At 34.6% G+C, this 14,143-nt stretch overlaps 1 protein-coding gene across 1 annotated transcript in view; it reads left to right on the top strand.

Annotated features, from left to right (window-relative positions):
• The window catches only part of PSME4 (proteasome activator subunit 4), a 77,914-nt gene that overhangs the window by 18,082 nt on the left and 45,689 nt on the right, over positions 1-14,143 (top strand). Inside the window, exons 4-8 of the mRNA XM_081157129.1 lie at positions 7,261-7,305; positions 9,139-9,288; positions 10,456-10,519; positions 11,078-11,152; positions 12,189-12,311. Of these exons, the coding sequence (XP_081013255.1) occupies positions 7,261-7,305; positions 9,139-9,288; positions 10,456-10,519; positions 11,078-11,152; positions 12,189-12,311 (457 nt within the window). The remainder of the gene's footprint in view (positions 1-7,260; positions 7,306-9,138; positions 9,289-10,455; positions 10,520-11,077; positions 11,153-12,188; positions 12,312-14,143) is intronic.

Genomic DNA, 14,143 nt, shown 5'->3' with positions numbered 1-14,143 from the left:
TCACATCATCCTTGCCCGTGTGGAAACCTTCTTTCTTAAAAGTTTTACCGTGGCTATTCTTGGTTTTTTGAAGAAATGTGTCTCTGCTGAAATTATCGTTTTGTTTAAAGCAGTGATTCTCAACTCTTAACAGACTCAGCATCCCCTTTTCTATTTTATAGTTTATTGTTTAAAAATGAAATTTATAAGTATAGTATAACTTATCTGTGTTCATTATTTACACTTATTGACAAAAATGAATATAAATGTCTTAACAATAGAAGAGAAATAATAGGAAAGTAGTTTATTACAAAACAATACAGGATAGGGCAAAAGTAAGTTTTACAGTTGTGAGCATGCAAAACAGAGTGTATTCTTGTATTATTACTTATTAATTATTGTGTTATTTTCCATACAAACAACTGTAAACTGACTTTTGCCCCACCCTGTATATGTTTCAAACATGCAGACATTATTATACTAAAAGACACCGTATGGTATTCAGATTTTGCATCTACTTATGATGAGTAAATTTGGATTTAAAAGAAAAAAAGGTTAGAACACATTCTGTGTAAGAAGTACAAGAACTTGAAAGAACAGCATTAGGAGTGGACATTAAAATAAAAACTAGTGTTCCCAGCCAGTGTGGCTCAGTTGGTTGATCTTTACCCCATGCACCAAGAGGCCACCAGTTCGATTCCCAGTCAGGGCACATGTACATTTTGCTAGCTCGATCCCCAGTAGGAGGCATGTAGGAGGCAGCTGATCGATGATGTTTCTCATCAATGTTTCTATCTCTATCCCTCTCCCTCTCTAAAATTAATACAAACAAATTAAAAATAAATAAAAGCTAGTGCTAGGATAAAGAATAACATAAGATTTAACTAAATACGATGGTACAGAAAGGGAAATAACTTTAATTTTAGACAACTGAACTGAGAAGAGAGTTTGATATTCTCACAGATCAGCTGGCCTTACTTGTAACATAGTGTCACAATAATTTTTTATGTAATGATGTGTGGTGTAGCTATTCTGTATCACAAAACATTATTTTTAAACATTACTATATGTGAGGAATTAGAGGCAAAGGCTGAATTGGGGAAATAAACTATATATAAAGCCATAGAGAATTTGTGCAGTGGGCATCTGGGGAGAATATCAGAGTAAGATTAAAAACAAGCAATGCCAAAATAAATAAGTAATTTCAATATATAATTTTCACAACATAAATTGCCTTTTGTGCCATATTCAAAAAGTTTACAATAACATACAGCTTTTTAACAAAAAAATTATTAATGAAATTCTATGACATCCTTATGTTTTGTGTGTCTGCTAATTGCCAATATAATGACGCTGCTTCTAAGACTTTTAAAAATCTTTAGTCTTAGTTACGTATTTACATGCAACAACTACCCATTGACAGGAATATGGTATTGACAAATTAGGTGTTGCAATTGGAATTGCCATGTCAGTATGACCCTCCCTTCCTCTTTCCCTTCTCATAGGAATAATGAATACCCCTAGGTAAAATTTTCAACAGAACAAGTAGTACAGCCTTGTTCAATTTACATGTTAGTTGTATACCCAGAAGTATCAGTGTCCATTAAAACTATGCAAAAAACATTAAATGTTTAAAGCAGTAAACTTTTAGGTTCAAAAAATTTTAACCTGGTAACCGTATAGTGGGACACTTGAAAGTCTTGCAACAATTTTGTGTTGTGTCTGGCTGTTCCATGAATTGCAGGATATCTAGTATACCTGGCTTCTGACCACTAAAGTTCCATTTAGCCTGCCCCAGTAATTGTGATAATTAAAAATGCACCATGCATTTCCCAAATGCACCCTGCATATGCTTTAAAGGTGTTGGGTTTGCCGCTTCTTCCATCCATGCAGTCGGAAGTTTTCTGCTTCATTAACCAGCCCCTCCTGTTTTCTTATCACTGGTCTAGCACTCTTTACTTTCTTTTTTTCCTGTTTTTAAATCTTGAAGACGTAGGTCTTCTAGTGTCCAAACCACTATTTTTTTTTCCAGTACTAGTGATTCTCAAAACTATCTATACCTCTTCCCTTTCCCTGAGGCTCTGAGGTATTTCCTAAAGAGGTCTAGTGTGAGAAAATTCTTGGAAGTTTCACATTTTATCTTAAACATTTGTATCTGTATCTGGCTTATTAAGTAATGCTTCTGTAAGTAAAATTCTTCCCCATTTATCTCTGGACTAAAATCGATGCTGTAGGCAGATAAACCATATTGGCCCAGCGGCTTGGAGTACTCACACACAAGGCTGTGTGCCTCCTCTAAACAGAGCACACATTGTGAAGTAGAGCTCTGTTGATACAGAATTTAAAAGTGGTAATGTGTTCCACTTGGAAGGGATCAGAAAGAAACTGGAGATCTGGGCTGCTTTTGAGGGGGCTCTTTCTTAAAACATTTTTCAGGACTGTAATTTATTCTTTATTCACTTTCTCTAATTTTCTGTAATCTTTTTACTGTTATATATTAACTCTCCTTTTGAAAGGAGTACCTCTTACTGTATTTCCATTCAGACCACACTGTGTAAAGTTATAAAACTTCAACTTTGAAAGATTTTAAAATTCTTTCGCTCTTGGACTCCCTGTATCATACTTACCCCGATGTTGTTTATTTTTTAATTTATTGATTTTAGAGAGAGGGGAAGGTGGGGGAGAGAGAGAAACACTGATTTATTGTTCCCCTTATCTGTGCATTCATTGGTTAACTCTTGTATGTGCCCTGACAGGGGATTGAACCTGCAAACCTTGTTGTATCTGGATGACACTAATCAACTGAGCTACCCAGCCAAGGCCACACATACCTTGATTTTAAAATCAGAGGAGTCTAGTATTTCTGGTTCTTATGCACAAATGTTGGAGAACAGCGGAGAATTATTTGATAGTACTTTTGCTTTCTATTCCTCTGGGATCTACTGAATTTATAAGAGGGAGTCATTTAAAACATTTAAAAACTTATGTTTCTAGTTAAGATTGTGTTTAGCACACCAGTATAGCAAGTGTTTATAGTCAAGGGATAAAATTACGACTTCTTACAAACACTTTATTACAGAGAATTCCTTAAAGAGCCCTTTAATACGGCACACTTTTGAAATTGGCATTTTGAGTATTTTTTCATCTTAGCTGTGTTCTGATACATTTTGAAACAGTTTTGTCAGCTGGCTGCATGTGTTCTTACTATTTTTAGAATACTATTTTAATAATCAAAAGTGAAAGGTTGCTTCATTTGTTAACTGTTTGTCTTTCACGTCTAAAAATGGTGTGCCTTCACGGGTTTGTCATTGAAACCACTGCTTTAGAGCCGTGCCTTGCAGCATGCTTATAAAGGCAGCTTTATTGGTCTGGAGCTGGGCTGTTAGACTGTCTCCTCCTTCCCTTCTCCTCCCCCCCTTTTCTCCCCTCTCCCCCCTTCTGTCTTTTGCTTCAGGGGTAAAGACCCTTTTTTAAAAAGTGATTATAATGAAAAACCAATGTTAATGCTACATCATTGATGAAGACGTTATACTTCATCTATACTTCTGTTATGGTAAAATTGTCTTGACCCTACTTTGTGTGAAGTGGCTGTGAAAAATGGCTACTTGCTGATTACTAAGCAATAACAGATCTTAAAAGATGAGGTATGAACTAGATAGTGTTTGACTGATGGATGGTGGATTTGTTTAGATTTAGAGAAAGCAGGTAAAATTGGGTTATTGTAGATGAAGCGTTAAGTACATAGTTAAGGGGGAAAAATACTGTATAAGCCGTTACCATTAAATTATAAGGAGGTTAATGCAGAGGTATTTAGGATATACCAAGATTATAGTTTTCCAGGTGTTTTTTGTTTTTTTTTTTTTAAATAAGAGAACGTTTATTTGGTAAAATTACAGAGGTGGAAGAAGTAATTCCTAGAAGAAATGGGTGTAGGAAACAAGTTATAGAGGCAATGGAAGGTCCTAGGAGCTTGGGAGTGAGGAAGCTAATGGTAGGTAAGGTGCCTGAGGTGGGAGGAGAAGGGAAAGGGAAAGGCTCGGGCATGCTCCCGGGAGAGGGAGCCCCTAGTTTTTTTAATTGAAAACCAAATATGACTATTCTAAAGTTAAATTTTAGTTCAGGAATTGTTAGTGATGTTAAAAGTACTTCTGGCTATGGGCAGTCCACACCGCCCTCATTTTGAACATATCATTTGGTGTACATTTTTTGGATTAGAAGTGAATGTTGTCCTAATAGGTAAGGGAGGAGGTAGGAAGCATAAACATTTAGGTTTGTATAAGTCTACTCTGTCTTAGTAATTGGAGTAACTGGAGACTGAGGCTTTGGCTTTCCTCGGGCCTCTCTGCTCCATATTTGGCATTTGCTTTATCAATGTCATCATAGGGAATCATAAAGAGTGTCATCATAAGGTAATTGCAACCCAGAGAGGAAAATTAACACAGAATCGTTTGTTGAATCTGGGACAAAAGCTCAAGAACTGGGACAAGAGCTTACTTTCTGCCCTAATAAGCCTGGTGGCAGTTGGGGGAGGAATTTCCTATTTTGAAATGATTTTCTAAGTCATAAATTATTAGCTACCCAGAGGCAGGAGAATAGATATAAAAAAACAAAACGAGCACAGAAATTTAGTTCTAAAGGAAATTGAAAATGTAATTTATTTTGGCTAAGTATGAAATAAAAATTATAGTTATTGTGATTAATTCTGAGCCAGATAACTGCTTTTTTTTTACATTATCTCATTTAATTTTTATAACAGCCTTATGAGAGGTAGGTATTACTGCTCTTACATAGATGGGAAAACAGGCTGTAATATTGCACTAGTAAGTAGCAGAACTGGTTTTCAGATTCAGATCTGACTCTAAGCTCAAGCTGTGAACCACACTACATGATATACTAGGGCTTTCTTTTCATCTTAACATACCTTTGTAAGAGGAAATAGGGTATGAGAAAACCCATCTAAAACTTACTCCATCTGTATGTGAATCCCTTTTGATTTAAAAAGAAAGTGTTTTGATTTGCTGTCACTTAGTGTTATAAATTTCCAGCCATTGGAAAGTTTGTAGCGATTATTCACTCCCTCTAAAAATTAGTAAAATACAGTCAGTAGCATCTAGCCTTAACCTTTTATTTTATTTTTAAACAGAAACATTGTTTCCTTCATCTTGAGAGATTACAAGAATCACAAAAGGTCACTATACAGATATCACAGGTTAGAGAGATTGTACGCTTTTCTGGATAAAGAGCATAAGTCCAATGGCACAGGCCTTATATATAAGGAGGGGCTGAAACTGACTTTATTTGGATGAACTATACCACATTCCCACATACCCTACTCCTCTAATGAGTGGATCGAGAGCTATTGAGTATTATAATAAACTTCTATTCTTCAGAAGAGTGAAGGGAACTGGAGAAAAGGTAGCTAGCTATGCAGCCTTTTATGACTTGCTTCCTAGAATTATTTCTCACATTATATGAAAGTTTGTTGGTAGAATATAAAAGTTACCAGTGAAAATTCCAAGCAGGTATTCTGTGTTATACTCTCAAATGAGTTGCCACAGAAACAATAAAATAAATGAAAAGTTAACATGAACACAAACTTTAGAAACTATAGAATTACAGATCTTCTGCTTATATCCTTGGACAGAGTTTACCATTTTAGAATTTTCTTTTAAATCTGTTTAAGTTGATCTGTTATTTATTTTGGAACAAGATGGCTCTTTAAACCTTGCGTATTAATTCTATGTATTAATTCTATAATTTGTTTCTAAATGTGGTTCTTTGGTCCAAACTAAAAGATTCAGAGATCTGTGCTCTTTATTGCCTTGATAGAAAATGTTTATTGAGCATTGTAAGTAAGTAAATAAATAAAGTATAAATAAAATGAACACATAACCTTGTTACAAGCACTTTGGCAATGCCCAGAAGTAAGAAAATCATAGCCGTGGTCTTCAGGGAGATTTAAATGTAGTTGGAGAGAAGTTTGACTTTTTTTTTTTTTTTTTAACCTGGCAAACTTTGATGTTCTTTAAACTAAAATCTGTGTTACTGAATTGCTTAGCTTTTTTATGTGGGAAGGTAGAATCTCTCTGATATCATCAGAGAAAATGTTCCATGATTGCCCTCTGGCTGTATGGTCATCATTTATTTTTTAATTATCTCACAAGTTGTAGCCTGGTTTCCTCTTCAGTTAATTGTTTTCTGAGTAGTTTGTAAACTAAAGAGGATTTTTACTGCTTCCACTAATAACATTATAGCTTTCTCTCTTGGTTATATGATACATTGATTACTTGTGCTGAGTTTGGTTTGTGTTAGTCCTTGGAATTTCTTTGCAGATTAGTTCTTAAGCTTTCAGAGATATTGGATAGACTTCTGGACTTAAGAATTTCAAGAAGCTTAATGAGAAATTGCTGGGTTGGAAGCACTGCCTGAAAGTTACCCCTTTCCTGCATAACTTTTCTCTCGAGATTTGGGGACTTGCTTTATTTTTCCTTGTGCACATCATACTATAAGTAACACATTTATTTTTAAATTCTGCTTCAAAATTACCTAATGCCCCTTTGTTTTATTTATTTGCATTTGACCTTTTTTGACTGTGGTCCAGTTAATGTTTTAAAAATTCCACTTTGGCCATGTGTGTTTAAACTATTATTAAAACAGAAATATTTATTATAAATTAATATAAAAATATTTGTTTTCCATGTTCACTTGAGTCGACTACAAGTTGGAAAATAAGTTGCATCTTTTAATGTTACTCAAGTAAGGTTTTAAGTAGCTGTTCAAAAAGACGGCTGTTGCTTTTTTTGATAATTGTTGCTGGCCAAGAAGTGTCTTGGAGGGTTATAGAACTCACATCAGTTGGTTACAGAAAAGAAGTTTCTGGCAGTTGCTGATAGAAGCCCACCAAATTTTGTCTGCTACTTGTTTGCTGTAAAAGCACTTTAATAAGTTAGTATTTGAAGTTTTAAACCACTGAGCGTGTTTCGTGAGGAGTGTGGTCATGCTGCCCACTTTGTCAGCTCGGAAATGACTTGTCCTTTTCCTGGTTTTCTCCCCATTAGTGCACAGCTGAGGGTGAGCATGAGGGCAGAGGAGAGCGTGGGTTGTGGGTGTAGGTAGTGAATCCTTGCCCTTCCTTGTCTGTATGGAAGAGGAGGGTTAGCGATTGCTCCGCACAGATAATATCTAAGTTTATGAGCATATCTTAGAGTATTTTTATTAATTGAATTAGATGTGTTCTTAAAATACACTGAACTAATTTATCAAATGGCTTTTCCCCCCCAGTTCTGTAGAAAATGTTCTCAAAACACTCGTGAAAAACTGCCGACCGTAAGTAGCTTCTCAATTTATAAAGCCTCATGTTGTTTCTCTGGGCTTTTCCCTATCTTTAGTATGCTTGAAGAGGAGATTCAAGGTATAAATAGTTTCTGACCTTGTGATGTTAGTCACTGGGCACAACGTGTCATTTCCAACTCTTGAACTGAAATGTTCAGATTTCATTTATAAATTTAGAAATTTTTAAGTGGTGTGGGTACCAGTCAGCCATTATAAAGTAAAAATGCCATCATTTATGTATAATCACCTTTGTTTTAAAGGTTATTCTAGATTATTGTTACTTAGATAAAATTGTTTTTCAAAATGGGCATTGTAGGGGTATTACATTAAAATTGAGTGATAACAAGAAGGTATGGCCCATACTTTTTTTTCTGGTTTGTTCTCCTTCAGTAAATATTTGACTTTAACTCTCCCATATTCTGATATTTAAAGATGAATGTGCAGAGAATTTAGTTTCAGTTAATTAAAGTCCAGTTTTTTAGACTTAAAATATTTTCTGATTATTGTTTGTCGGGCTGTTCTGAGACTACCTATCCTGCTATGGATACAGTGAACTCTTGAATGGAAATCCCTGTTTATCATATGCTTTAATATGAGTTAAAGTTATTTATAAGCCAGATACTTATTGCTGATCTACTATACTACTCAGTCTTGGGCAAATGCATTTTCAGGATATAAAATGTCTCCTTTTTAAGAGGCTTAAGATGTAACTTGAGTCATAATTCACCAAGGAGCAATGTCATTTTGTACTAGGCAGTTACTCTCTTAGCCTTTTTCCTCACTGGAAACTTGATCATCGCTGCGGTACCTACTGGTTTTTAGGTTGTTGGGTAATTCATAGAACACTCAAGCTATTATTTTGGATCACTGGACTAATAGTTGACTCTGGAAAATTAGGAAGGGGAATTGATGTATGAAATTTTTGAAGGCAGAGTATGTTCTGCTATTTTTTTAAAAAAATTCTAACCTGTTTAACAGTGACCTAGCACATAAATGTGTGAGAATGTAATTTCATTTTTCACATCAAGGAATGAAGTGTGGTTCTAATGAACACACATGTATAAACATGTAGTAGGGTTAATAATATGTGTAAATCTAATTTGAAAGGGTTTTCTAACCTTTTGGCCATACGCAAATCAGAATTTCTCACATGCCTTTTGTTCTTCTAGACTCCTTAATGGGTATTTGGAAAATTATATGTGGGTCTTCTTTATCCCTTTACCTTCGTTTTATGTGTTGTGTGTGCATGTGCCCACACTTCAGATTTTAGTTTTGTAGATCTCTATCTCAAGGATGCCCCTGCCCTTTTTATAGAATTGTACAGTGTTAGAGCCTATAGGACCAGATCATCTAGTCCAGTCCTCTCTTCTATACAGGACTTTGTGGTCCAGGAGGGTAAATGGTTTGTCCAAACGTGCCTAGCAGTCGATGTTCTCTTTCTCACTTCACTGATTTTTCATTTTTTGTATAGACTGGATTTATATAGACAAGACTTTTTCTATTGTTATTACATAGCACACAGGAAGAAAAAATACAACCATGTTTAAATTTGTATGTGATTTGAGTGACTTTGTATTTCATCTGAGTTTTATCAACTTTGTAGCATTTTTCTAAGTCCCATAGACAAAAAAATTTACCTTATCCTAATTGTGTTGGGGTGTTTAGTTTAGAGTTAAAATGTGTTTCTTGTGGCCTGACATGACATTTGTAGTGTGTGGTGTATCTTAGGAAAGCCATTCCCCTCCTCTTTTTTTGGTCAGTTATGTATTGATGTTGCAGAACTTTTAGCCAATGATCAGATACATGAAAACCTTCTTTTTTTATTAGATATTTTCCAGCAGATGCGACTGCTGAGATGCTAGAAGAATGGCGGCCTTTAATGTGCCCTTTTGATGTAACGATGCAAAAGGCCATCACTTATTTTGAACTATTTCTTCCTACCTCCCTTCCTCCAGAACTGCATCATAAAGGTTTTAAGTAAGTATTTACATATCTTGAGAAATTCTAGAATGTAGCAGGAAATACAGATATAGGCAAACTAGTAAAGCAATAAGAAGTAAAGAAAAATTTACTAACTCAACCATTATGTTTATTATACTTGAAGGGTGAAGGCTAAAACAATTACATATAAAATTGTACATAGAGAATAATGCTTGTATGTCCAGCCAAATAAGATGAGGGCTTTAATTAGAAAATCAGGATAGAAAGAATAATACATTCAAAAAGGAGTGGAAAATCTCAGTAAATAGGCAGTGATAGAAATATTAAATTGGAGAGTTTTGGGAAAGGAAAAGTGTTTTCCTAAAACTTGGTTTGAACTCTTATCACATGTAGTTTCTCGGGTCTTTTTTATAATCTTTTTTTGTAGTCTTTGCACTACTTTTAGGAACTAGAATGAAAAAATTTTAAGAAAAGGGTATGAAAAAAGACGGGAAGGATAATAGTAATTATCACTGTGTTTGTGGGTTCATGCTTAGTTTTCCACTCCCTCACATTTTCTATAGGGAGATGTCAAATCTTTTTATTTCTGTTAAGCTGGAAATTCTGTGTGTAGCTGAAATTTTAATTTAATAAAAATTGTAAAAACTTTTATTTTCTTTGACATTGTTAAAGACTGGTTAATAATATTCAGACATTTTCTTGCCCCTATATTCTCTTATATTTCTGTAATTTGAGATAGTTTCCCCCACTATAATTTAATTGCACCTAGCACTTTGTGACTCATTTCTTTTGTGGAACATTTGCTACAGTGCTAGGCAATGGGGTAATTACTAATTGTGTTATTAAAGACAGGAAACTAAGGGAGAGTTACAAGAACAGGTAGTAAGAGCTAAACATTTAATGAGAAAGGCGAGAAGAGGAAGGAGAAACTTGTAAATAGTATTAGATAGGGGTGGACAGTAATTCCTTGACAATGAAGTAGAAGTATTATGAAATTATTCTTCTTAGCACAAATAAATTGGAAGGGGAATATTCAGACAAAAATAGTCCTATGTGACATTAAGTTTGTAACTCTCAGTATTATTTTTTCTAGGTTGTGTAGTTATCAGTAAGAATAATAGATTAAAAAATACAAAGGATACCTGGCTTTGAACCATTTTCTATAAGTCACTTGATATTCATAACAACATTTTTCTTCCTCAGACTTTGGTTTGATGAATTAATTGGCCTTTGGGTTTCAGTGCAAAATCTCCCACAGTGGGAGGGGGTGAGTATCCCATTTTTCCTCTTCTTCTTTTTAGTTTGGAAATGAAACATGAAATTATTTGATAAGTAGCTTCAGTTCCCTAGAATTAGCTATTAGCAGTGCTTTAATCTGTTTTTAAAATTTTATTTGCTGTATTCTAAAAGCAGTAGACATTTTCTTATTTTGATTTTATTAATATATAGAAGTATCTGAATGTAATGGGAAATGCATGAAACTGTAAGACCCTGCTTGTTTCCTTTTGTATCCTCACTAGCATGGTGCTGGACGCATGGTAAGTGTTTTCTGTATGCTTATTGGATTAAAGTTTCCTTTCCTGTTTGCATTGTGGGTAATGCTATGTCATTTTTCTTTTTATAAACATTTCAGCTGCTGTTAATTTTAAATGGGTGACAAGAATCAGAACTTAAAGTTGGAGATTTTTAAAAACTGACTTATAAAACATGTATTAAATCAAGTTATGTGAATACTGATTGCTAAAAAGAACAAATGAATAACGGTTATGACTATGCCACTTAAAAACAAAAAATGTATTTACATGTCTTTTTTGCTTACTTTCAGCAACTAGTAAATCTCTTTGCACGATTGGCTACAGATAATATAGGGTACATAGATTGGGATCCATATGTACCAAAGGTAATTAAGAACATTTGAACATATAACATACAATAGTACTGATGTCACTTGTATGTCTTTAAGGAAAAGAATATTTTGTATGCTAATTTCTGATTCCACATAAAATATTTTTAGACATTTAATAAAAACATAATTTACAGCCCTAGCTCGTTTGGCTCAGTGGTTACAGCATCAGCCCATGGACTGAAGGGTCCTGGGTTCAGTTGCAGCCAAAGGCACATACCTCGGTTGCAGGCTCCATCCCTGGCCCCTGTCGGGGCATGTGCAGGAGGCAGCCAGTCGAAGTGTCTCTCACAGTAGAATCACCTTTGGCACCTTAGGAGGACTGGAGTGGGGCCACCCAAATGATTCTGAGGCACATAGTGACAGTAGAGCATGGTTGGGGACCAGCAGAAGGCAAATGCTCTGTCTGCCTTTGCGTGTGCTGTCTTCCTCTGTTGCTGGCCAGTAGAAACTAAGGAGGAGAAGTAATTTTACCCTTCCTTTGGGACCCCTGTCTGTTAGTAATGACAGATTTAAAAATATAAATTTAATTATGTTAAAATGTAATTATTAAATGACAGATTACACATTTTGGGAGGGGGGATCAAGTCAATGTTAAATTTAAAATTTAAAGAGGGAAAGGAATCCACCAGAAGATATTTTAATTTTATGCATCCTTGGCAGGAAATAAGAGAATAGGAAAATAATTTTTGTGCATTTAGAGAGACAGAAAGGAGTCAAAACATTTCATGTTTTAACTTCAGGTATCTATGTTTTGCCTTTTTATGTTTTACTATATTTCATTTGTCTGTTTTTGGGTACCTGGATACAGCTGCTTTATATCCCCGTCTGTGACCTCAGAGTATCATTTTTAAAAGTATACATATTTTTATATGATTTTTAAAGAGTAAAGCAGATTATTAAGCAGTATGTAATTTGCTTCAAAACTGATCAAATGAGAATTCATCTGATAACAGTAATATACAGCATTTAAGATTTTAAGGAAAGTTATTTGATATCTGTATATATTTTTAATTCATTTTTTTTCTTAAAGATATTTACAAGAATTCTGAGAAGTTTGAACCTCCCAGTGGGAAGCAGTCAAGTGTTAGTCCCAAGATTTTTAACAAATGCTTATGATATCGGACATGCTGTAATATGGATCACCGCCATGATGGTTTGTAATACATTATATTTGTTTTTTGTAGTTCACCTACGTTTTGTGGTAATTATACAAAAATTATGTATAATCACATAAGTCTATCTTAGTAGCTTAGTTGGTCACTTGATTCTGGGATATATTCAGACTCAGAATGTACCGTTTATTAATGTCTATAACCAATGGACCTTAAAAACAGAATCAAAGTTTAGAGTTTTGAGAAATTCAGAATGTCTATAACAGTTTTATAGGCCAGGAACCAGACTCATAGATAAAAGGACTTTCCCCAAGTCTAATTGAGAATGGTGAAGGTGGGATTAGAACTCAGCGTTCTGCATGTGGTCAGTATTAATGCATTGAGTGTACACATTTACATAAAACACTACACTGAGCACAAAGCTTATTAAAATAATCTAGTGAAAAGAAAAGCACGAAGGATTATTTTACTGACAGCATTGAAGGAGAGTAAAAATATATCCACATGCTTGGATTTCAATATCATCTTTCAAGTAAGACTCTAGAACAACTTTTCTGAATTGTTATATTGATTCTATAGCTGTCTCTTTTTTGAATAATTATTCTGTGTTCGATATTTTCTTCCAGATTAAGTTGTTTTTCAGTGTTTGTTGTTTCTGTGGAAAAGGCGCAATGGTTCTGAGTTTAGCTCTTAAATTTTATTGTACGATTAAAAGAAAAAAATTTGCCCTGACCAAGTAACTCAGTTGCTTAGAACATAGTCCGGATACAACAAGGTTGTGGGTTCGATCTCCAGTCAGGGCACATACAAGAAGCAACCAATTGCCTGCCTGACATGGCTCAGTGGTTGAGCGTTGACCCAGGACCAAGAAGTCACAGGTTCAATTCCCAGTTAGGACACATGCCTGGGTTCTGGGCTTGAACCTTAGTGGGGAGTGTGATGTGCAGGAGGCAGCCAATTGATGATGTTTCTCTCTCATTGATGTTTTTATCTCTCTATCCCTCTCCTTTCCTCTTTCTAAAATCAATAAAAAAATTTTTTAAAAAAAGCAACCATTGAATGCATAAATAGGTGGAACAAACAAATCGGTGTTTCTCTCCTCTCTCCCCCTCCCTCCCTCTCTCTCGCCCTTTCTCACTCTCCCTTCCTTTCACTCTCTAAAATAAATCAATAAATAAAAAATTTAAGCTCCCTGTTTTTTCTATTTTATTATTAGAGAAAAAATCACATTTTCTTTCTGATGTTCAATGAGAGCAAAAACTCTTGGATGGACACTATCTTACATAAGTGATGAGTTGAAACTCATTTTTTAGGAGATACTGAATTAGATAATGACCAGTATCAGCTTTATTTTAGTTAATGTTGCTGTTCTTCATGCAGTTCTAATTGGCAGCTTCATTTTGTGTTCAGTATGAATATTGAATATAATAAAAATCAATGATTATTATATTAGAATTTTTAAAATTTTATTGATATTTTGCTGTGGAATTACGGTTTCTTAGTGGTTGCACTATGCTAGAGTAGGAAACATGAAGTAGATTTAATTTCAGTAGGAAGACAGGTTCCTAATGTCACTGACATTCTACCTTAGTTAGGTCTGTGCTGTTTCTTGAAAGAAGATCAGCTTAAGGCAGATAGGAGGTTTCAGGGCCTTTTTCCCCAGGGCTGTTCAACTTGATAAGATGAATACAGTACTAGCTGTTTTCCTCATCTGCCCCCCCCCCAAGTTATGTTGTTGTTTTGGTTGGTTGTTTTGACAATACATTAAGAAAACATTTTTTTGAATCAAAATTTCATCACATGTAACAGGTTTAATCATTTGAACTGAACACTTACATTTAGAAGTAATAATAAAATTTTTTAATGCATTTTG

The sequence above is a fragment of the Miniopterus schreibersii genome (assembly GCF_964146895.1).
Source record: "Miniopterus schreibersii genome assembly, chromosome: 13".
NCBI classification, from domain to species: domain Eukaryota; kingdom Metazoa; phylum Chordata; class Mammalia; order Chiroptera; family Miniopteridae; genus Miniopterus; species Miniopterus schreibersii.
The sequence above is the reverse complement of the archived record's forward strand: the minus strand, read 5'-3'. Positions and strand labels throughout refer to the sequence as shown.